General features: G+C 34.1%; 2 protein-coding genes and 2 long non-coding RNA genes across 7 annotated transcripts in view; 2 read left to right on the top strand and 2 right to left on the bottom strand.

Moving 5' to 3' along the window:
• The window catches only part of LOC149807648 (GTP:AMP phosphotransferase AK3, mitochondrial-like), a 10,857-nt gene extending 3,841 nt beyond the window's left edge, over positions 1-7,016 (top strand). Inside the window, exons 3-5 of the mRNA XM_089969140.1 lie at positions 2,159-2,331; positions 4,358-4,476; positions 6,243-7,016. Of these exons, the coding sequence (XP_089825266.1) occupies positions 2,159-2,331; positions 4,358-4,476; positions 6,243-6,357 (407 nt within the window). The 3' untranslated portion in view covers positions 6,358-7,016. The remainder of the gene's footprint in view (positions 1-2,158; positions 2,332-4,357; positions 4,477-6,242) is intronic.
• LOC149807645 (uncharacterized) lies at positions 1,415-25,857 on the bottom strand. Of its 4 annotated transcripts, XM_089969137.1 has the most exons (3): positions 25,713-25,857; positions 13,593-14,735; positions 1,415-2,671 (listed from the first exon to the last, which is right to left on the bottom strand). In XM_089969137.1, exons 2-3 carry the CDS (start codon positions 14,664-14,666, stop codon positions 2,651-2,653), a joined length of 1,095 nt encoding a protein of 364 aa, XP_089825263.1. In that variant the 5' UTR covers positions 14,667-14,735; positions 25,713-25,857; the 3' UTR covers positions 1,415-2,650. The 4 variants fall into 4 exon arrangements, with proteins under 4 accessions (XP_089825263.1, XP_089825245.1, XP_089825251.1 ...); XM_089969119.1 differs by lacking the exon at positions 1,415-2,671 and having other exon boundaries at positions 13,324-14,735; XM_089969125.1 differs by lacking the exon at positions 1,415-2,671 and having other exon boundaries at positions 13,324-14,735; positions 25,761-25,857.
• On the top strand, positions 22,197-23,697 carry LOC149807647 (uncharacterized). Its single transcript, XR_016423068.1, has 3 exons — positions 22,197-22,385; positions 22,671-22,898; positions 23,158-23,697. It is a non-coding gene; the product is annotated as an uncharacterized LOC149807647 (long non-coding RNA).
• On the bottom strand, positions 23,643-25,669 carry LOC149807646 (uncharacterized). Its single transcript, XR_016423069.1, has 2 exons — positions 25,357-25,669; positions 23,643-24,979 (listed from the first exon to the last, which is right to left on the bottom strand). It is a non-coding gene; the product is annotated as an uncharacterized LOC149807646 (long non-coding RNA).

Here is a 25,857-nt window from a genome sequence, read left to right as displayed (position 1 = left end):
TTGATGTTAAAAAGCCTGATTTCACCTCAGAATGATCATTTCAAGGTCTAATTTTATTTAAGGGTAGATTTAGTAGTAGTATACATACATAAAATTAGTGGCCGCCATGTATAGCCTATCTTGTGCTGAAAAATGGCGTTAAATCCTACAACAACAACAACAACAACAACATAAAATTAGCTAGTTCATGTGAAAACAGCCAACAACTTCACTCCATGCCTCATTAGCACTAATCTGATTTAATATTGATACAGTATGCATCGTAATTGCTTAAAGCTTTTGAAAAACCATTTATCAATTTTTTTTAAATGTGTGAATTTCAGCAAGAAATAAAGCAAAAAATAAAGAAATTGCCACTTTAATTCTTAATGTTATAAGTGAGAAAGCAATGCCTCTGGAAGTTACACTGACTAGATTTGTAAAGTATAATGACATGAGTTACTGAAGCCTCATTTGTTCTCATGGTCAATACCATTGAGATTAACTGACTTGTAAGAAATTTAGCTGGAATTATTGTTTCCACTAATTGTATGTGCAGGGACAAATTGAACCTTACACCTACTTATCTGTTTATCCACTGAATTTATAGTCTGTTGTTGGTATAAAAAGATGCAGAATGAAAATCTTCAGTGTTTATTATGTTAAGACCATGATGAATAAAGAAATATTTTTTCACAGTTGTAATTAAAAAAACCCACATACAGTGAATTTTCAGCTAACGAGCCCCTTTTTGGTAACTTCAGGAAAATTGCATCTTAGAAACTGAATACACCATGTAAATGATTGGGGCTGTAAGGGATTCAGGCTTCCAAGTCAAGTATGCTTGAAATTCTTAGAGGACTCACCTTTGCCCTATGTAATGTCTCCCCATGATGCACCTCATTTTCCCCCATGATGCTCCCCTTTTTATATTTTTGATCCGCCATGGCCAATCTGCAGAATAGCTAATGGCTAGACTTTGGTAAACAGGCAAGAAGCAATTGTGACTAATTAACAGTCAATCCTTCTCAGATATTTTTGACTTCTAAGAAACCATTGTTTTATTGAATATCAAAGTACCTGCTAATGTTAGGCAAATAAACAATGCCCTTTGTTGTTTTAACGCTGTTAAAATTGATGACAGAATATATATGTCATGAAAGTAATTCAAGCTTTCCCAGAGGTTGAGTTGGACAATGCTGTCAAATTATTAACTTACAATAATAATAATAATAATAATAATAACTGCTACTTCAGTGTACATGTAATTTAGACTAGAGTAATTTTTAAAATAGTGCTGAAGAGTACTTTGGCTCATAAAAATGAGTCAGAAAAATCTGTTTTCATATTTTGGGAAATGGACTTGCATGACAATAATGTTAAAAGGAAAAAAAATTGACAAACACTAGAGCACAAGTGAAGACAAGAAAGAGAATTCAAACTTTGAATGTTTATTAAATGCTGACTCTGTTTCAACTACCTTGAAGGAAGCTGATAAAAATAGTGGCTAACTCCAAATGTGGGAACTTAGAGACCCGAGCCTGAGAAGCAGTTCTTATGGTTGGAAAAATGTGGAATCAGAATGTGCATTAAAAGTACTTTCTAACAGTGTAAGACTTCTGATAGGCAAAATCCTTTTGCTTGAATTGGAAATGCTTACTTGGCAGCTATCAGCCTTTAGCAATCTTGAATTTAACCTGATTATTTAACTTAAGGGTTGCCATGCTACACAAAAAGGATAGACAGTCCCATATGCTGTTGTGAAAAATCTTAAAATTAATGTGAAAAGTTACGACTACAAAGCAGAACAGTTCTGTACAATGAAAAAGTAAATTAATCAGTTTAGTTGAGGAGCATCCTGTACTTGAAGACTTTGATAACCAGATTGTCATACAAACATTTGTTAAGCCAAAGAACAGGAATAATAGTGAAATTAATTCATTTGAAAAAATAGTTTCTCTCTTATGACACTGATAATTTAATCCAGATAGGTGATAAAATAATGATCATGCATTTTTTCATTTTCCATTCTATCCTTTTGAAAGTGAGGGAATCATGAGTTTGTGCCAGGACTCTCAAAAAGTTCCATGAGTGAAATGTCCAGGACTCCTCATCCTGAATCTCTGTTGAGGGCCCAGAGGATGCCATTGTTCTAATCCGATTCCTCATATTCATACAGGATTTCCAAGGACGCTTCCCCAGTCTGAGGCTCTGTACAAGCTTGAACCTGTTGACCTTGTTGTCAATCTGAATGTTCCATTTGAAGTCATTATTGACAGGATTAAAGGCAGATGGACACATGCACCAAGTGGGCGGATCTACCACACAGAATTTAATCCTCCTCAAGTTCCAGTAAGCATATAGTTTTCCTTTAAAATTCAATATATACTTAATCTCAAAGGCAAACATCCCAGTTTGGCAGCAGCATGGTCAAGATTCAATATATCTTGTCATAAACGATTGGTTTTTGGCTTGTAGAGAATTCAGTCTTTCCATGGCAAAGACCGTGTCCATTTTATTTTATCAAGTATATTTTCTGTTACCTCTGATAGTAACAAGCTTTATTGACCTAAAATTTGTAATAAAATATTGATACAATTTTTTATATCAATGTATTCAACATAAATATTGACCATTTGTTGGATCTTATATCAGTTATCTCCCTTGGATCTTATTCCACTTGTAGTAATACCTGAAACAATAGTAAACATTGTGTTTGAAAGGAAATCACTACAGTAAGTTAGTATTTTCTTCAAATAATGTTTGAAATTATAATGCAAATTCTCATGTGACAGACAAAGAAAAGAAAATTTTTGAAATTATAAAGATTACTTAGAGCCATGTGTTATGATAAAAAAATTGACCCTCATGAGCATTATCTTAAGATTTGTGTTCTTCCATCTGATCTTGTGTATAACAGTATCATATAAATCCTCCAATTCATTTCAATACTTTGATTTTACTTAATATTTTATATATTACTTGATTACTATAGAGCTTTTTCAACTAAGAACATTTTAGAAGTCTTATTGGAGCATTCACCCACTTTAAATTAAGTACAAAACCACGAATCTTATATTTCTTTAAGTTACTATCATCTTCCAGGGCAGTAAAAAAAAAATCTGGAGAAGTGTGATTATAGGCCTAAGAAGAAGAAATGATTCAGTTTCTTCAATGCATTATGTTGTGTAGCTTTATTAATTTCTGCATGATATTTTTGTTCAGAATATTGATCTAATCAATATATATTTGTATTTCTTATATATATATATATATATATATATATATATATATAATACTCAGTGGTACAGTATCTAATGCATTAGGCTCCTGACCAATAGGATATGTGTTGGATTCCTACCATCAATTCAGCCCAGATTAACTACTGTGGTATGTCCTTGTGCAAGGCACTATCTTTGGCTATCACACAGTGTAGCCTCGAAAGTGTTTCAGTACTGTAAAATTTTTAAAAAACCCCACAAAAAACCAAAGCAGTCACATTTGCAGCAGTACTGTCAAGATAGGTTACAGTTTTTCTGTTTGATTCTTAGTTCAAAACCCATTGAGAGATAGCTGTCATATTTAGACTGCTGAATAAGGAAGTTCTACCCATTCATAGCCATGCATCCCTACCCTCTCTCTGGCCCCTGGGCAAGGTTAGGTCAATTGAAAATGTGGAGTAATGTTTCTGTTAAATGTTATTATCTAAGTTTATATCATATTTTTTGGTTTATAAGTCAATACTTTTTGACCTGGAAGTTTGGGATTCTTCTTATACTCCAAATCAACTGATATATGGATTATGTTATTGAAAGTACTTGAGTGAATACCAATACATCTCTTTCATTGATATAATTGTGATCCATATTAAAAACTTGAATGTTCAGTGAATATTTACAAACTACTGTTGATTAAGAACATAACTATTATATTTTCACAATACTGTCATATCTTCAGTAAAGGAAGCTCATTAAAGGTTGATATTCAGAACAGAGATGGACTATTTGTGGATCATCAACATTCCATTTAGGTTTTCATTCCAGCTTAAAGCGAAATGTAGTGTAAACATAATACATATATTGATTCTTAACAAGATGTTGTTTTGATGTCTGTCTGTGATTATAATAGTTATTTGATTTATTGGTCTTTGATTTCTGATAACAAGTCAATACTATAACTGATTATGCACTGATATCGGCTTTGGATATCAGTAATAGGCAATGCCAGCAGAGTTGGGTTCAGTTACAAAACTAATTGGTGTCAATGAGTAATTAATTACAATTACACTGTATTTGTCTAGATTTGTGTAAGACAAGTTTAATTCTAGGAATTTCTTGCTTTGAAAAAACATTCTTATGTAAATTCTTCTAATTTACAGGGTAAGGATGATGTGACAGGTGAACCACTGATTCAGAGGGAAGATGATAAGGAGGAGACAGTCTGCAAACGTCTGGAAAATTACCAAAAACTGACACAGCCAGTGTTGAATTTTTACAGGTACAGAAACTTGTACCAATCTATAAGGGTCAGACCAATTATTTATTAAGTTTCTCAATCAGACTTAATTACCTCAAATATTGCATCTGCAGTTGCCAATGAATTTATTGAATTTTCCTTCAGAAAGTCAATGTAAGCTAATTTGTTTTTATTCATTATTAAAAACCAAGTTGGGAGTGCACAGGAGTTGATGAGTTTTGTGAATACAAGGGCAGGAATACGAAAAAGAATTCTAACTTTCCACCAGAAATCTTGTCTCTGATTTCCAGTTCAAAAACATGCAAATGTATTTGGTGGCAGATAACAAGTCAGTGGTTTTTTTTATTTATAGGTTCTCTGGTATTATCCAGAGTACATGTACTTCTCAGTGAACATGCCTAATGGACAGACTGTACTCCAAAGTACATGTACTTCTCAGTGAGTATGCATAATGGGTAGACTGTACTCCAGAGTACATGTACTTCTCAGTGAGTATGCATAATGGGTAGACTGTACTCCAGAGTACATGTACTTTTCAGTGAGTATGCCTAATGGGTAGACTACTCCAGAGTACATGTACTTTTCAGTGAGTATGCATAATGGGTAGACTGTACTCCAAAGTACATGTACTTTTCAGTGAGTATGCATAATGGGTAGACTGTACTCCAGAGTACATGTACTTTTCAGTGAGTATGCCTAATGGGTAGACTGTACTCCAGAGTACATGTACTACTCAATGAGCATGCTTAATGGAAAGACTTTGTTTATTCGGAACATATATGTTTTATGTGCTTTTTTTCTTGAGAGCATCTGTTACAGTTTCAGTTTGACAGCATCTGTTGCAGTTTCAGTTTGACAGCGTCTGTCACAGTTTCAGTTCTCTATTGTTAACAGATTTGTTACAATCTTAGTGATTGTTATAGTAACAAGCTTCTGTTACACAAGTCCAAGTTGTTAAGAATTGAGTGTACCCAAAATTTCACTGTATCAGATTGATTCTTCTGCAAAAACTGATGAATGTTTGTTTATATTTTATGTAATCAGGGCAGTCATTTTCATCACCTAAATACTAGATGAATGAATTTTTTATTTGGTTGTGAACCCATTTCAATCCTGTCTTCTCCCCAATGCAAGGTCCATTTTGCAATCATCATAGACCACTCATAACCCATTCATTGAGAATATTAGCATTTATCAAATTTAAAAACTGCAATATAAAATTATTTCTTATTTATCTAACATTTTATTGAATTGCCAGGCAGTGAGATATGGGTGATTTAGTTAATACTAATTTTATTACCGGAGGACCCACCATGTGATCAGTTCATTAATTGTCAAAACAATGTATCGGTTTAGTGTGTGTGTGATTTGGATTTTTAGCATAGCTTGAACAGTTTTCCAGTCATATCCCTACAATGTCTGCAGTCTGGCATTTTATAATGATGTCTGGCACTTGGGCATCATGCTGCTGACATGTAGCATTGTGTCCCACCTAGTCACATTGTCTTGATACCATTCCGACCAGTCCTAACACTAACCTCTTAATGCTGAGCACCAAGTGAGGCAGCTACTGGTACCATTTTTATAAGTCTTTGGTTTTACTTGGCCAGGGTTTGAACCTGCAACCTTCCACATCTGAGGCAGATTCTCAAACCACTTCGGTCACCAGAACATTAGGTTCAGTGGAAGCATGTTCTCTGAATATTCATTATGAATACCAATGATTACATCATTTCTGTATGTCAGTCCTCAATATCAGTTGGTATAATCTTTCTCATCTCTTTCAGGGAACATCACTTGTTGGAAGAATTTACTGGAAAGTATTCCAATGAGATCTGGCCAAAGGTTCACCAGTTCTTGTCAACAAAAATAGAGCCATTGCAATATACAGAATACAGATAATGGTGCTATAAATCTTTATTGGTTTCATCTGATGTAAAATTTGCAGATATATTTTTTTATGCTGAGGACCGAAAGTTATAAAATTATAATCAAATTGTTTTGTAATTATATTTGCTGTATTTCATTTGTGTATTAAATATCAAACTATGTTGTGATACTATCGGTATTGTTGAAAATTCTTGTCAGATATATTATTTTTAATGTTACATTTTTGCATTATTTTATTGTTATTATTGTTGTATGTGTTGAAGAGTTACCTCCAAGCACTATATATCATTGTAATTGGAATTGATAAGTATCCAATATTGGCCTTCAGGTTAATACCTCCAACACTTTTTCCTATGCAGTCTTAATATACGTACCATAATTACTGTAAATCTTGGGATACTATAAGTCTTTGGACATTCTTAATTATTTTAAAAAATATTTGTATGACCTATTAATGTTGGGGCATGAAATGAGAGCAATTTTTTCATGTAATATAAGTCTTTGGACACCTTCAACATTTTTTCTTCTTCTACTAATCAACCATTCTATTTCATCAATTATAATGAGATATATAAAAAATGACTTCATATTTGTTAAGGGACTTTCATCAGCAATTATTACGTGGAAATGTTATAATTTGTTTTAAAAGGCAATAAATTTATTTTTCTTGTTTTCTTATTATTTCCTCAGTTTTAGATAGTGTATAATTTAATGGATGATGACAAGAATTTAGCATTTATAACAAACCTCTCACTTCTGACTCCAGTTTCTTTGTTTATACACAAATGGACTTGAATTTTGCATCATGTTTTATTTTGCATCACATTTTTTTTTGCATCATAAGAATAATTCTGATATCCAATTGGTCTGTAAAGAAAATAGTACCAATCTGACCTCAAAATATAACTGTCACAATGAAGGTACTATAAATCATGTCTTTGATTCTGAATGGACAGTGATGTAAACAATGTCTTCTACTGTTGTCTAATTTGTCCTAATAAAAATGGTGCCAATCTTGCATCCAGTATGGCTGCTACAGTGGCTAATTTGAAAATCTTATTGACAACAATATCAGAGATGGTTTCAACAAAGAGTAGCTATAAAAAAGAAATGTTATCTTGCATTCCTGGAGAAAAAAAATTCAAACATTAGAACACATGACCCTTCAAGAACTATTGTCATTCTGTAGTAATATTATTAGATGCAGACAGTAGGTGCAAATTATAGATTATTGTATTTATTACATGATTCCTATAAAAGATGATTTGTATTGGATGGGACGTGATTTTTCATCATGTTGCATGGTCATTCATTTTGCTTTGTCACGGACTTACATAATGTCATAACTCATTGACTTTTACATAACATCCTGGCTTTCCATATACAGCCTTATGTAGTTGAAATGGCATTTCGTACAGTTTCATTGCAAATTAAATTGCTTTTATTCTATGAATGTGAAACTTTATGAACCACCCATAAAGACCTTCACTTCATGTATATCAGTACTGGTTCATAAAACTTTATATTCACCTCAACAGCAGTCTCTAATTGTAAAATAATAAACAGGTTATTACATATGTACAATCTGATATGTTGGGTGGTCTAATTTTAGGTTTAACTTACAAGCTTTTTGGCTACACATCAAAACTACTTGTCCATATATCTGGGAATTCTGATAATGCATGGGCATGTGATCATTAGACTAGGAACTTGAGTTTGAGTTTTCTGCCAATCACATGTGATATTTCAAATGTTAAGCTCTTTGTGTCTGGCTGACACAGAATCTTGAGCTCAGACTCGATATCAAAAGTTTTTTTATCTGAAGGCCAGGTGTCTATAACAGTTTTTCAGCTTGTGATTTTAAAAGATCAATATAGACCTTGCTCTCTAGGCACATTTTGATATGACCTATCTGTTTTTATTTGGGTGTGCATCATACTCGGGTGAAGTCAGTATTACATGAACATGTTATCTTTCTTGGTTGATCTGGCATTCAATATGCAATCTTTTTTTCTGTATCACACACCCAGATTGGGATTTTTTGTGTTTTCCCTGTCAACACAGTCCTGCCTTCACATTAATCTTCTTACATGAAGTGAATCAGAGTTTTAATTTGTTGTGAATTCCATTTACACTATAAAGGTACAAATATTTAGAAAGTGTAAAAGTGGGGATGTGTAATAAATACAAAACTGCAGTCAACTTTTGAGTTCAAACATTTTTGAAATAGCATATGATGGCCACAACATATTTCCGTGCAGTATCATTCTTTCTGCTGACTCGGAACACAAATGACGTTATGTGCATGTATTATTACATCTTGTGCCAATAACCATCATTTAAATTTACTTATGTCTTAGATGCTTTAGATTTACTTAAAATGAGTAAAATGTAAACAAAATTGTAATGGTAGGCAATTCTTATATATCAATTCAGTCACGTTGACTATCCCATCCCCAAGGATCTGTTGTTGTATCACAAGAAACATACATTTTGTGTATATTGCTTCTTAATAACGTGTCTTCCTCTCTAGCATGTCATCTGTCTTAAAAAACTAAAAATAATTTTTAATACAAAAGAAAATCCTTAAAGATTTCTTCCAATATTATGTATTATGTACTGGTTGTGTTTATAATTATATACAATCAACTATCTTTAGCTGTGAGGTAGATACAAAACTACATGGGTATTTTATCCAATTTGACGGAAAGGATGAGTTCGATATGTTGTAGGGATATATCAAGACCGAAAGAAAGAGTAGGTAAATATAATTGCGTGTAAGCCCATTTGCATATAAGCCGACCAACATATCCAGTCATATTGAAAAATCTTATTAATTGGAAAAATAACTAAAATGTCTTGAAAATATTTTTTTTTTAAATTACAACTGTTTCAGTCGGAAACCAGTAACGTGTCTGCTCTTTTGCTTTTGGGAGAAATTTCGGAATATAGATTCAGACTTCTGGGGAGTTGCTGCTAGGTCTGGACATTTTTAATTTTTGGTCTGGAAAAGGTCAGAAATCTTTTAAATTTGTGTCAGAACCCAGAGTACAGCAGGTCCTATGGGTTAAAGTTAAGTATGTGATATCATCTTGGCAATCTGCATTAATAATATGTACAGGCAGTCAACAACTTAAAAAATTTCATGTTTAGATCTTGTCCATTGAATAAGCATACCTACCTTTTCCCCCTAAAATTATTCAGTTTATATGCAAGTATATACAGCATGTTTGTATTTAGTTGTTTTATGGCACCTCAGCACAAAAGTTGCTATGTACTGCCAAATAAAGGTAAAGTTCATAAAAGTTGCTATGTACTGCCAAATAAAGGTAAAGTTCATAAAGGTTGCTATGTACTGCCAAATAAAGGTAAAGTTCATAAAAGTTGCTATGTACTGCCAAATAAAGGTAAAGTTCATAAAAGTTGCTATGTACTGCCAAATAAAGGTAAAGTTCATAAAAGTTGCTATGTACTGCCAAATAAAGGTAAAGTTCATAAATATTGCTATGTACTGCCAAATAAAGGTAAAGTTCATAAAATCTATTGTACTTGTAGATATAAGCATTAATTACAAGATAAAACATAAAGGCAAATATGTTTTTTTTAAAGAAAACTGAGCAGTAAAGGTAACATTTAAAAGCCTTAAAACATGAATACATTTTTTTGTGCAAAAGTGCGTTTCCTTAAAAGCAGTACACATCAAAATATGTACGCCAAGCAGGGTGGTGGGAATCTACACATTTGACAATGTGTTCCACCATTTAACAAAAGGGGACACTAGCAAGGTACATATTCCAATCAAGGTCCACCCTTCAGGAAAGCATTCACAAGTTAGGTATGTGTTTCCTAAATGTGATAGCACAATATCAACTCATCTCTCCAATTTGTTCTATACATACAAGGGATGCTATTCTCCACCATCAGAAGAAATTCTATTCATACACCATGACAAGCAGTTTTTACATACCCTAGCAAGGGGCCCCCGAGTGGTCTAAAGTGCTCTCCGTTACGGATCATTGCCATCTCACCTATGTCTGCATGGGTTCGAGTCTCGGATTCAGCCAATGTAGATCTGTGAGAAAGCTTGCCAGTAGATTCTAGTGGGTCGGTGGTTCTATCTGGGGTTTTCCCGGGTTCTTCCTCCACCATTAATACTGGCCGCCATGTATAGCCTATCGTGTGCTGAAAAATGGCGTTAAACCCTACAACATACCCTAGCTTTAATGCTTTCCAAAGATTTCTAGCTACAGTGTGTGAATTAAACTGGTCACAAGTTGTGATTTATAAGTTGTATTTGGTATATCTTCTAATATCTATGCACAGACATCGGTGAAATCACCTACCATATATACTCACAAGGTAAGTCCAACTGCACAGACCCAGATCTATCCATGCATAATGCTGGGTCTGTACAGTTAGGAGTAATCTGTAGAACAAACAATTAGAGGCCCCTAATCTGCAGACACATTTTGCTATGGCAGATCAGGATCTTTGTTGTTTGTAGTTTAATTTGGCTTATAAGGGAGTAAATACAGTATATAGTTCCAGTTCATATCTGTGATGTAAAATTTTGCATTGAATATATGTATCAAATGCCAGTTGAACTATGTAAGATTAAATAGGTAAATTTTAAAAGGGTATGATGTTGGTGCAGTTTAAACAAAGTACACATATTCCATCTGTCTTTCTTTGGAGTCTGAACTTGAATGTTCATCTGTTTAAAAACTTTATTATAAAGCATAAAATGTCCGGTGTTATTCACAACTAAAATGTTTTAAATTTCTTTAAAATCTGCCTTAATGTTTTAGTATTTTACTCATAATGCAGATTGCTAAAGGATACTGAATTTAAAGTTGCATGCACAAATGTACATCGTTCATTACCATTGGTGCTATAGTCATAGGCATCAGTATCACTAGCATTAACAAATGTATACCTTTTACTTTTGGCCAGTTTTTCAGACATATGAAACTTGATTCATGAAAACAGCCTGAGAAGTACTACTCACCAACATACTAAAATATACATTATTGTGACAGGCTTTTAAAATTTTAGTGATTGGTCACTGTGGCCTGTATCTCCTATGAATACATTTCCAGATCACATTAGGGTTAGGAATAACCCTATTAGTTCTCGAACAAAGTTAACATTTATTCTAAAATGTAGTTTGTGTGCAACCTTTTGAGTATTTTTAACCAACATTTGTTCTTTTAATCACCATAATTTACTTTTAAATTATCTAATTACCCTTATTACACACCATTCACTTCCGCTGTTGATTGGGAACCTGCATTATTTTCACATATCATCAACAATATGTACTTTTATTGCTGGTTGGTAATAAACCTTTTTGAAACACATTTCATCATATAACCTTTCTTATGTCACTGTATTGCTTTACACTGCTGGTATGCCATAAAATCCAAAACCAACTAACCAACCAAGAGTGACTTTGAAAAGGATTTCTTGAAGCTCCTGATTTTCTACTTGGCAAAATATAACACTAATATTAAAATGGTGGGCAACATTTTTGTGTAAACCGGTATAATGACAACAAAAATAGTCAACTTCAGGTAAAAACAAACAAATATTTACCACTAATGGTAATAAAGTACTGGAAACCTGGGGTATGGTGAGCCAGGACTGGTCCAAGCTTTTTTGTTTATAAAAATTTTAAGACCATGATATGAGGCCATATCTCTGTGATTCTACGTCCTGTGACTATGGCACAGAGGCCTCAAAATGGGTCTTTGAACGTTCTACAGCTAAAGAGTGAAGTCAGTAATGGACCCCCCCCCCCTCCCCCCGCACACTCTTACTTTACATTACTACTGCTGTGGGCCTTGAATTTTGGAACCACACTTTTGTTTCCATACAAATTTTCCCTTAATTACAATTTGGCGATTTTCAACAAAATGTCATACACAAATCTTTACTGATATGGCTTAAATGGAATTTTATTATTAGAATTCTGTATTTAGTGCAAGTTACAGCTGCTGAATGTTGGATACACATTTTGTATGTAACTTAATATCACTGAGACCTCACCTCGGCTCCACTTGCAGTGTTCTGTCATCAGCAGTAGAGGTGCACAGTTGACAACTAAATTTTGGAAAAAATGCTTAACAATGAGATCTCATATGAAGATGGTGTTTCTAACTGACACCAAACATAACAGAGAGGGAGAGACCAAGTATATTTCTGCTGAAAACTTTTATTGAAAGTCTGAAAATCTATACAAGTGAAAAAAAAAGACTAAGTGAGTCGTGACATGCTTTAAAATGCCTTCACATAATGAGAAAACTTTAACCCATTTAATTTGACACTTAAATTAGTGCCTCACTGGTGACTTTAATGCAGCAGGATGGTTTGTACCAGGAACCAGATACCAATTGTTAACAAAACAGACACATAACTAACTGACAGTATATACAGCAACAGCATTTGATCTTCAAACATGTTTGCTAGTTGCCACAAAGTGCTAAATTCCAGATTCAACGACCTTAAACAAAAAGGTTACAAAATCAGACCAAATAAAACCTACTTTGGTACAGTAAGAAGATAATACATAATAGACAGATGAATAGGTTTTTCAACAACACTTTAGCACATTATTGATTATATCACAAATGGGAACTAAACACCTTCCCAAGGACAAACTTAGCTTGCCAACCCAGCCTGGTCTGGATGGTATCAAATCTGTAGTGTAACCTATAGATTACGGGTCTGACACTCTATAAAATAAATCATCACGTCTCCCCTGAACAAAGAGACAGGTGACAAAACAGTATGTATATACTAAAGGGTTTACAGGATATCTCCAGCTATATGTATGGTAAATGTTAAGTAGTAAAGTAAAAATCTTTTGGAACATAAATTCTTCTGACTAAAGTAAATATGTGCTATGACAAAAAAGTTAAAAGTAAAAAAGTCATTTAATGGTTTACAAAATAAAGTTAAAAAAGTTGAATATAGTCGCTAGTATCCAAGGTCAAATTTATTTTTATATAACCTGCGATCTTGTTTTTAAAAAAAAGTCCAGATATTTTCTCTAGTGGACTAAGGAACATCATCTAAAGGCTTCTTCATCAAGGTGGAAGTCTGTTCATTTGACAAAAATCAAATCCAGTGTTACAGGGAACTTGTAAGGTTTATCTGGTTCAATTAAGGCTCATATTTATAAATTCTTTGAGAAGAGTTGGAAGAGGTAGGGAATGAACATGCTTTGTATAATTCACACCAAGTACCTGTCTGATTTTGTAGCAACACAAATCTTTTAAAGTTCGACAATTAGTGGCCATATGGTACAACCAGTCACAGAGGGAAGCATTTCTGGAAATGGCTACTGGGTATTTCCTACTCAAAATCCATTCCTCTCTGCTCAGATTGTACCCCGAATTAATAATGATATGCATGAACTTTTCCTCGGCCCTCAGAGCTGAGAGATAAAATGGTGACTGTCCAGCTTGGTTGGTTGTATTTATATCTGCATGTATCTGAATCAGGTGCTTTGCTATATCAAACTTATTGTGATGTACAGCCAAATGAAAAGCAGTGTGACCAGTTATGTTTTTGTCATTGATTCTAGCTCCCTTCTCAATAAGAAGTTTGAGAATGTTTAAATGACCACAACTTGCTGTTATAAGGAATGCCGTTTCTTCATCATTTGTTTTTTTGGTAAAAGAAGCCCTTGCATTTAATAGAGTCTGAACTACATCTATGTGGCCATAACACACTGCTGTATGCAGTGCTGTCCAACCATCAGAATCTGTTAGATTCACATCAGCTCCATGGAACAAGAGAACTTCACAAACTGCTACATGTCCAAGGCAGGTGGCAGCATGCAATGGCGTGAAGCCATCAATCTGAGCTGCATTGACAACAGCACCTACGGAAATTAGATATTTTGCCAACTCATGGTGGCCATGTGTTGCACACCAGTGAAGAGCAGTCCTTTTATCGCTGTCACAGCAGTTGACCTCAGCTCCAAATTCTATCAGCCGCTTTACAAACTGAAGGTGTCCATTGCTAGCTGCAATGTGGAGAGGATACCTCTTCCACATTGGATCAGAGAGATCCTGAACATCAAGAAAACAGTCTCCTTCCGCTAGGATATCCAGAACATCACTGAAACCAACAGAGGCTGCCACACACACTGGGTTTTTGCGGTGATACACAAAGTTGGGAGACAATCCTTTGTTCAAGATTAAGTCCCTGATGATGTCAACACTGTGATTTTTTATTGCATGCATCAGACTTCCTTCATCACTTGGTGGATCTTCATCATCACTTAGGTAAGCATCTTCGTTTTCAAACAACATTTGGATTATTAATGTTCAGCTATGATACAGAGGCTTCCACACAGTTAAAGTCTTCACAAATATTCAAATCTGAAAAAAAGATGAGGAATTAAGTAACATCTTTTGTGTGAGATTTTTCTAAAGATCACTGAGGACTGACAATGTAGTTTTTAACATAAATTTTCAAATTTTTTAAATTAAAAAAACTGGTCTGGGAATAGGTACATGTACAATCATTACAAAGAGGAAGTAACTCATTCATGTACTGTCAAGTCCTTAAGTGCCTGCAATATGCTCATGCAATTTCGTTCTAGCAAAAACTACATATTGATAATCCATCTTACATTCAGTGTGACCATCAATTTCTCATCTCAAAAGTTAGTCTTACAGTTATGACAATGACTCTTCAAGTAAACAGTATTTAATTCTACAGGTTTTGTTTAGATTGGTGCCTTATGGCACAGCAACACAAGCAGGTTATTTAGTGCCAAGGCAAATGGAGTGAAGTATATTACCCAAAAACACATCATGGCAGCTTACAGAGGCGATTCCAATGGTAGGATCCAAACCAGCATCTTTAAGCTGCTAGCCACCACAGCTCCTATTAATTTTATTTGACCTTTAAACGAATTGCTAGAACATGAAAAGGGGCCCGGAGTGGCCGAGTGGTCTAAAGCGCTCGCCATTCTGGATCACTGCCATCTCACCTCTGTCTACGTGGGTTTGAGTCCAAGGCTCGGCTAGCATGGGTATGTGGGAAAGCCTGCCAGTAGCTTCTCATGGGTCAGTGGTTCTTCCCTGGGTTTTCCAGGGTTCTTCCTCCACCAGTTATACTGGCCGCCATGTATAGCCTATCTTGTGCTGAAAAATGGCGTTAAACCCTAGAACAACAACAAGAACATGAAAATACACACCACAGTGAAAGGTGACACACTGAAAATCGAAAAATACAATCAATACTCTAACAGGAATAGTTGAGTGGATTAACTCAGATAAAAGAAATGGAAGAATGTCTATCTAGAATTTCACTTGTGACTTAAGGTGGCAGAATGGAATCAAATGCATAATTGTCAGACACTGAATTAAGCCTAAGAAACACAGTATTATCTGTATACTGGTTACTGTGGTATTTACCACATACTATTTCTCTATACCAGTACTTAGGTAGTTTCCATCAATAAGGAATACACAGAAATTTCCATGTATTATATGTCATGAATTTAGCGATACTAACAGAATGTTTTCATTTTACATGTCACATAATTTTAACAACTTTTAATATTTTTATCAAACAGATGTATTCTGTCATATGTTTGACATGTGTCATGTATGCAACAGGATCAGATGTTGTGAATGATATTAGGGCCAATCCAAAAGTCAGGAAACATTTTTAAAAGACATAATTTAGTTATTAACTAGCATATTTTAATGTGGTAAACACATGTATTCCATTGTAAGACTACAAATCATTGTACAACTTTCATGAGAACAATTGTTTTCTGTTTGAATTTAAGTAATTCATCTGGTCCACTTCATATTTCTCCTTTGTTGAGAGTGTGATTTATGTTTACAGACACTCTCTGACAAATATCTTCCCTGGGTGTTTGTGCATACAATTCAAAGCTTCTCTGCTTATTAAATCAATAAATGTAACTAGTAAATTTTTGGCTTCAGAGTCAATACTTCCTATTTTTATGAACAAACTCTCAAATGTCAGCCCAATTACTTTTAAAGGTTGTCGGCTATAGTGTAAGCTGAAGCATCCCATGTTAGATCCAGTTTTTAGATGACAACTTATACAACAATTAACATACACATAGCAAATTCATCTACTATAAGGTTCTGACCATATAAGTTTTGTGTAGGAGGAGCCTGAAATTTTCTTTTTAGCCAAGATATTTTATCTCCTTTTATCTCAAAATAATACATTTTCAAATAATAAAATGGATATTATATGGTGTTATATTGCTATAAATCAGATCAAGATATCTTTTCCAGCTACTGACCAACATCAATTGTTTTGCTTTTTTTAAATGTCAGACCATTGACCCAGGTTATTGAAATGCTGGACCCCTAAATAATTGTTCTATACCATGGTAGGTAGGTGTTGTGGTATGTTCAGAAATACCGTGGTATTAAGCGGCACAATTTTGTTTGTTGTACCTAGCTCTAATAAGCAGGTTGGGCTGCAAGGTTGCAGATAATGAAGACTAAGGATATGTCCTCAAAATCACAGGGGATATTTATTTTATTAGCTTGGTTCTGTTTGAATGTGTTTCAAATAATTTATTATTTTTGTAGGTGGAGGACTTATAAAAAAAGGCAAAATGTCAAAATGCAGCTGTGATTCTATGAAGGATGAGCCAACTGCAAAGCAAGCAAAGCCCTGCAAAACTAGATTTCAGAACTCCTGGTTGACTTTGTTTACTTAGTAAAGTACAGAAACAAGGGGGAGTAATCTAGTCTTTTGCACATACAGCAAACATACTGACATGGACAACTGTCATCTACCTTCAGGGAAGTCAAGATCTGATATTATAACTAGGTGACCACTGCATGTTTGACACTCCATCACAACAATATAGATACAGAAAAATCATTGTTTATGCTGAGAAAACTTCAGCCAGATCTTCAGGGAAGTTGGAAAGACAGTACCATCCAGTCACTAGTTGTTGTTGTTGTAGGGTTTAACACCATTTGTCATCACAAGACAGGCTATACATGGCTGCCAGTATAATTGGTGGAGGAAGAACCCTTGAAAACCCTGGGATAAACCACTGACCCATGAGAATCTACTGGAAGGCTTTTTCACATACCCACGTTAGCCGAGTCTGAGACTCAAACCAATGCAGACAGGTGAGATGGCAGTGATCAATAATGGTGAGTGCTTTAGACCACTTGGCCATGCAGGGCACCTCCAGTCACAAGCCTTCAAAACCTACAATGAACCACTGACAACAGTGAGGTCTGCATTGAGTTAAAAGGTTCAGCATTCCAATCTACAATGAATTTTAAAGACAGATGTCACATCATGAGAAATTTGCTATATCTTTTAATTAACATCTATATCATTGTGGTTATCTGTGGTTACATATGTGAGTGTATTTTCATGACATATAACAAAAATAAATTTATCAACAACTCTTTGTTTTGAAGTGTATTAAATGCTTCAAAGAAATATATATTCCATCTTTTACCAGAATTCAAATTTGAAGTACTGTAGGTAACTTATTCTCAATTCTACATTGTCACTTTCTGGTCATGTGCACTGACACCACTTGGAACCACAAAACATACATTTGGAGTATAAAAACTACCATCACTATCTGGAAGTTAGGCAGGTACATAAATGAGGTCAGAATATCTAAATTTTTCTAAATATTGTATGCAACCAAATATTAGTGTTTCAAACATCATGGACAAATTTAAAGTACTATGGTGAATAGTGCTTCTTGAAGCAGGGCTTCAAGGCACACATGCATGTAATCAGTCACTGCATCAATGATACAATACAAGGCACTGATATTCAATGGGTAATCACCGTATTGCATAAATGTCTTGCCTATGCAACTTCACCAGACCCCTTTACAATCACTTGAACTCTTTTTAATAACTCTGACACTACATGACTAATGATTGATTGATTGGAACAGATGAAACAAAAGACAACTTGACTGAAAAACACCTGTCTACAAAGGACACAGCTACTGAATTATCGGGTCCAAAATTAAACATGTATTTTTTTGTAAATTTCAGTGTCCTAGAGAACTGTGAAATATTTGTAGGTTTGATGAAGTGCCTTGCCTCAGATGTTATTTAAAATTAAAACACCTAAACTATATATATATATATATATATATATATATATATATATATATATATATATATATATATATATATTCAAATATCAAAACTATAGAATAATGCTATTCTTATTAAAAAAACCACACAACATAATGTTACCTTAATTAAAATACTGAAACAATAGAATAATGTTATTTCAAATTAAAATTGTTTAAATAATTGTCAGACTTAGATCTAGGAGTCTGCAGATGGGTTTATGGAGTCATTTTCAGGGTTTTAAACTAACAATAGTCAGAGACTAGTAGATTTCCCTACAAACTAAAATCTGTACATTGGTATTAATCTAATGGGATTAAGGAAATTTTTACTTTAAATTTAAATTTGACAAAGGGTAAGGACAGGTGCTATCTTCTGAATCTGCAAGGATAGTGATTGTTCTTCCACTGATTATTGTTACAGTTTATTTAAACTACATATTTCTAAACATGCTTTGATAGCTAAACTGTATATACTTCTAGAACTGATTTGACTATTATTAAAACTTAAAAAGAACTTGTTTAAATTGGCTTAGTGCAAAAAAAAAAAGATAAATAAAAAATGTTATATATAAGTTATACTGGGGAAAAGGTTTATTATTATTATTATTATTATTACTATTATTCTGAATGCTCATATTTGTTTATCAACACTAAAGTACATACATGTATACATAATGTCATCTTTTTCAGACTTTCCACTTCCAAGTCAATATAATGAACATTCACCCAGCACTTACAGTCTCATCTTGATTTTTATCATGAATGGCAACTTGTCCAAATTGCATATTGTGAAAGGGGTCCATTCAGGCACTGTACAAATGAGTCAGACATTTCTACTGTGCAAAGCAATAAGAATTTCATAATTAAATAACATGGCTCATTTACAGAAAAGTTCTATTTCACAGCATGCCAAAAATATCCATATGTAAATAACTTTTTGTACATGCTATTCATCTTCTGGTGTCAGAACTGAAAGTAATTGATTAATTTGCAAAAAAACAATTTAAACATTACTAAACAATAGCTGATCAAAGATGAACTACATGTATATGTAAAACCAGTGCTCATTTTCCTGCATTTCTGTACAGTATGCACTTTACAAGTCATCATCATCATCTTCTTAATATTGTTATTAAAAGTAACATTTGTGATTGAAGTGATGAAAGACATTTTTAACAATAACCTTTTGATTATGCACGTTATTAATGTATTGTCTCTATATATATACATTGTTACTTGTATTCCTGAACTTTCGAGAAGATTTTATAATATTACTATGATAGTTCTAGAGTAGGCAACTTTCATCATTTGTGGCTTTTCTGGTAGTCTCAGCAACCTCCACTTAACAGGAGCTCTTCATAATGGAGAGTTATTTATGTTATAATTACAACTACAACGAAAGAAACAAACTTGTCAATGTCCAGTATTGGCTACCATATACTTGCATAAAGTTGAGTCCACCTGCAAACAACATAGTCCCTGATCTGCCATTGTAAATTGTGCTATGGGGGTGCTCACCAGATAATACGTACTTTTGAGAGAGTGACGTATGTAAGGTGAAGTAGTTGGCATTTAAAACATTCACAATGGAGAGAATGTTTGCACACCTCTATGTTACATTAATGTAATGTGGATGATATTCCTTTGGATATTGTACTTTTGGAAATTGTTCATTATCTAAGCACACTGCTAACTAAAATGACTGCTCCCTTGTGTTAAAAAAATCAACCTGAATTAGTACACTATACATAGCAGTTATTATATAATAGCTGCTATGTATAGTGTACTTTAGACTAATTCAGGTTGATTTTTTTAACACAAGGATAAATGAATAGGGAAAATGAATTCTGCCAGACTAGAGAATACCAGCTTCTGAAAGTGCAATGAATGAATTACCAAATATATAAAATGTATAAAAAGTTATTGGCTCTTTTTTTATACAATTTACCTCTGAAGTTCAGGAATTGAAAATGACCAAGTAGAGCTTGCACTTTTTTGATAGGTGCACATCTGAAGTAAGGCCAAGCTGTATACTCTATAACCCATAGTACACCCATCAATCATACACAAAAATAAAGGGAATTAAAGGTTCTTTGAATTATACCTAAGATATACCGGTACAAGGTCTTTTTTAAATAGCCAGTATAACCAGTGAGGAAAGTCGGGGAAATTCTTTTTCTTTAAAATCCTAACCCTATGCAAAATACGAAACTGTAGAGCGCCACCTTACAGATTAAAATCTATGTTGTTTGTTCTGCTTATTATTCCGAAGAATTTTTACAGACCCAGACCTGCCAGCTAATTATGTGAAAGCAGATCTAGGTCTATGAAATCTGCAGTTGAACTCAACTTGTAAGAAAGTACATATGATAAACTGCCTTAAAGATGATTCACTCGACGTATAAATTGTAACAGGCATCTGCTGATAAATGCATGTGCAACTTCCTGCAGGGTGCGGACTATTTTTAAAGATATACCCTATGATGTAAAGAAGGAGATAAAACCAGGTTGCAGCCCATAGATCGCACACACTTGGTTAAAACAATAAGCAAAATAAAGGCAGCATAAATTGTAGGATTATTAAGAGATAGATGCTGAAGTGGTAAGTTGTAGTCTTCGTATCTGCTTTTATCATTATATTTTGTTCTTGTGGTTGATAAGGTTATCTTTTTTAAAAAATTATTGCTCATCCATGATCCTTGTTTGCATTCAACTCAAAAAAGTCATGTTAGAAAATATATCTTACCATAATTACACTGATGGAGCATACTCATGTAAATATCAACCTACTTTTCTCTAAAAGGGCATGTGTACTCCGATTTTAATCCAGTTCATTTTCGTTGTACTCCTGTTAATTAATGTTAATTCCTGCAATTTAGCATTTCCCAGTTGAATGTTTTCCCCAGGGGTGCCTGACCACATGTTGTACTCTGCCACCATTATGTGTTCTGGAACTGTCTGGACAATATACGTGCAATATTTATGGCATGCATCTACACCAAGAAGTCACTCTCCACCTTCACATATCATGTCAGAAAAAAGTGGCAGACTTGTTGGTATAATGCTCAGGCTAGCGTACATGCATTTATTGCAATTAAGTCAATGAAAAGAAATTTAAGTTTTATCAAATTTCTACTTTTTGTTCACACTCGAATTATCATTTTGTACTTTCAAAAGACTTTCCTAATGTATCTGCAAAACGCATAGAAATGCGCAATCAATACAAATATCCGGCAATACCCAGCCTTACCGGCCAGTCAGTAGACCAAGAAGATCTAATGGTTTTTTGTCTGTGGGGGGTAGGTGGTTGTTTTGGTTTTTTCTTCTTTCCTACATTGTTGATAGAGGGGAAAAAAGCGGAGATCTACTGGATAGTCTACTCTGTCACATAATAATACTTAAAAATATAAAAAAATATTTAAAAAACAGTACAGGAAAACAACATGCTGGTCCACCGAGTGTGCTAGGAACTGGCATCATGACATTTCCATTGTATTATTTAACATGTAGCTTTTTATGAGTGTTCTGCTACCAACACCCCACCCCCACCATCTTCCTCGCAATGGAGGATTCTCGCAGTCGGACTGACGTCATCGAGTCACGTGCTCAACATAGCAACTCGTCCGCCATATTTGTTTGGGGGACACCGTTGTGAAAGATCGAAATTCGAAGAATTCAGTTATTATATTAGATTAATTGTTAAATTTAATTAAAATGTCTTACCAATATCAAGACAATTTGGCTTTGGACGCACAACAGAGGTATTTGGTAAAACTGAAGTTGATTGCAATGGATATTTGTCCTTATAAGGTGCCCGCTGATACCTGGATCAATGACCCGAAACAATGGCCAGCTACTGAATACCACGATGTTTATAACTACCTGATTAAACATCCACGTAAGCATTTATTTTATTTGACGGGTGAATTAACGTATTTCTTTGAATGTAAATAATAATATTATTAAATGTTGCAAATAACGGTAAACTACAATAAATTGATGCTTGTAAATAGTGAATAGTGGTGCTTGTAAATACCATGTTGACAAAGCTAGTAGTGTACGAATTTGTAGAATAGAAAGAAGGTATTGTCTATGTATCTTTTACATTTTCATTTAATAGATTCAACTAATTGTTTTTACATAATTATTCAAATTTAAAACAACTTATCATTTTCATTTACAGGTATTTATTCTGCTGAGGCAATGGAGAACTATAGGTCTCTAGAGGCACACATTTTTTTGTGTCAGGGTGGGTTCAGACTGTTTTCCACATGAAGACTGACAGTGGACATTATGTTTTGAAAGCTGATGTGAAACCTTCTTGGAGAGTGACTGAAGAACCCCACCACCCATGGGTTGCATTAAAAAAATCAGGACCTGTTATTGCAGCACATTGTAACTGTATGGCTGGGTAAGTACATGTAACTTAGTTACCATGACATAAATTTAGACAATAAGGACACTGTCACCTACTCAAACAATTTCTTTTCATTGTATGCTGGAAATTCTGGGATAAATGCTGAACTCTGTAAACAGCCCAATAAATTTAAAGAAAGAATCTAAATCTGTAACCTTATAGTTATACATATGCATATTTTAAGACTATAGTTGCACCAAATTAAGTATATTATATCATAATGTTAACAAAACATTTCATTGCTTTATTATAGGTTAGGAGAGACTTGTTCCCACATTGGTGCATTACTGTTTAAAATAGAAACTGCAGTGCGACTGGGATATACATCGAGCACCTGCACAGACCGCCCATGTGAATGGAATGCATGTTTTGTGAAGAAAGTAGAACCCAAAAAACATAGCTGAGATACAATTTTATAAGATTGCTGCCAAGGAGGCCCTAAAAAGATCTAAGAAAAAGATGAGAAAGATGCCAGAACCAGCAACTGCTGAAGAGCAGAATCGATTTCTGAAAGCACTGGCTAGTTTGGATGAACCTTGTGTTGGTTTGAGTGCCTTTAAAGAGTACAGTGGTCGGTTTGTTTCTCTTGGACCTGAGCCAACATCTAGTAAGTTGTCACCATCCTTCCGAAGCTTTTATTCGGCAAAAAATGAGAAAATTGAAGGCGTCGATTTAAACAAGATGTGTGATTCAATTTATGGAAATTGGCAAAAAAATGAAACAGACAACAATTTACTATTAAGTTTGTTTAATAACAATGAACAAAACTATGATGCATGTAAATACGGTCAGCTGTGTACAAAAATAACAACTCATGAGGCATTTCTTTTCATTTTGTCAATGAATTTCAATGTATTCAATGTGATTAATGTATTGACATAATAAAACAGCTTAATGTAGTAATTTACATATATGAGTGTGTTTAATGATAAAAATATTGCATTAAAATAACATTTCTGTAATATTTGTGTCACAGTATACATGTACATGTAAATAATTATTGTCATGGATTATGTTTAAATTTCTTTTATAATGTATTTGACATGTCATCATGAAATGCAACAATTGAAATAAAAATCTCAAACATATATTCTGTGATCCAGTTTACTCTTTAAACACAATCCCAGTCCACAAATTAATTAGGGCAGCACACACCTTTATTATTTTGTCACAACTCTATAACACCGATTCAACGCTTGCATCTTTAATGCTTTTGACACATCTGATTGGTAAAGTCCCTTTCAATACAGTAAATCTATTTTTCATCTATCCGATCACACATTCTCTGCCTCCCCATGCATTAGATATGTAACTGATGGACCCAAGAGGTGTACAATAAATAAAAACTTTAACTGTGCAGTGTTTCTTGTATGAACTATAACATTGTGCCCTTGCCAATAAATTTTTGGGTGCTTCAATGAATATTTCAAAACAATCTGTTATTGAAGTCAGACGAGGAAATTTGGATTTGAACACTGGCGGTATTGTGCTGAATATTGTCTCTCTATCAGTCCCCTTGATCTTGAATCCAATTTTTGCATGCATGAGATCAATCCATTTCCAGAAGCAGTCAATTGTTGTTGATTTGAGACACATTATGATGTAGTTTCACAAGTGTTAAAAACAGTTGTTCCTTTAGTGGCAGGCTGGCTTTATTTGACCATTTACTGGTAATACATGTACTTAAAAAAGTAAACAGCTGTAAAATTATATCCCAGCTAATGCCAGTCATCATCTGGCAGGCATCATTGTTTCCCTCTACAGAAGCTGATGAAAGAGAGGTAGCACTAATTATATGTTCCAGACTTGATGTTTTCTGTAAGGCATCATTTCTTTCTTTTCTGAGATTGTCAATTTCCATATATAGCATTTCTCTCTCAGATTTTTCCAATGGTTGTTTCATTGGCATAAAATGTGGTGCAGTTGAAACTGACTCAACTTCAGGTGACTTTGTTTCCAGGTGTTGTGATTCCTGTGTCATTGTCATCTGAAGTAACAAGATGGTATATCCATTTGTTTGTTGTCATCCATTAACTTCAACTTCTTCGTTGCCTGACATGGTTCAGCCAATTTCACTGTTAAAAGAAGCATATATATATTACTTATGTGAACGTTATGAACTTTCACAAATCTCAATATTTATTGACCAAATTGTTCATTTTGATTAATTTAAAGTTATACAATATACAAACTTGTACCAATGTTTTGTAAATTTGTGTGCACATTTTATACAAATCTCTCTCTCTCTCTCTCTCTCTCTCTTCTGCACTATCAAGACATTTATTGCAGAAACTCCACTTTAGTGTTGTGAACGGGTACTTAGTGAAACGAAATTGACTTCAGGGTGCGGTAGAACACGTTATATTATAAAAAATTTAATTCCATTTCTCATCATTTACAGTAAATCAGATAACGGTTTAAATGAAGGGATATAAATTAGCATAATACTTACCAGGAATGAAATGTACTGAACAAACGTAACAGTGTCCGCATCTTGGAGACCAGCGTTTATTTTTATTAATACTGCCGTCAGGATTTAGCTTTGCTCTGCTGATTGCATGTAACCATCTTTCTCTTCGTGAGGATTGATTGGGTATGATATAAAACTTTTGAGCCTGATTTTTCCTCTTGTTGGAATGACAACCTGGTGCACAACAGCTCTTAGGAATTTTACAATGGATTGTGATTACTTGTTTTCCCCCAAACAAATATGGCGGCCGCGTTGTGATGAATGTCACGTGACAATTCCCCGGATGTCCGACTGCAAGAATCTGACAGGCATACACTAATAATATTAATAATACTGACCTGTCATTTATTTAAACTCATGCATTGAAGAAATTAGCTCTGAATTACCAGCTATTAAAAACTGCAAACACTTGATGCACTGGGAAACTAGTGTCGTCCCCGAGAGTTTTTAAAGCGGTGACAATACAGAGTGACTGATGTTCAA

The sequence above is a fragment of the Sinohyriopsis cumingii genome, chromosome 1 (genome assembly GCF_028554795.1).
Source record: "Sinohyriopsis cumingii isolate HCF-2022 chromosome 1, ASM2855479v2, whole genome shotgun sequence".
Taxonomy (NCBI): domain Eukaryota; kingdom Metazoa; phylum Mollusca; class Bivalvia; order Unionida; family Unionidae; genus Sinohyriopsis; species Sinohyriopsis cumingii.
This window is presented reverse-complemented; position numbering and strand designations above follow the sequence as displayed.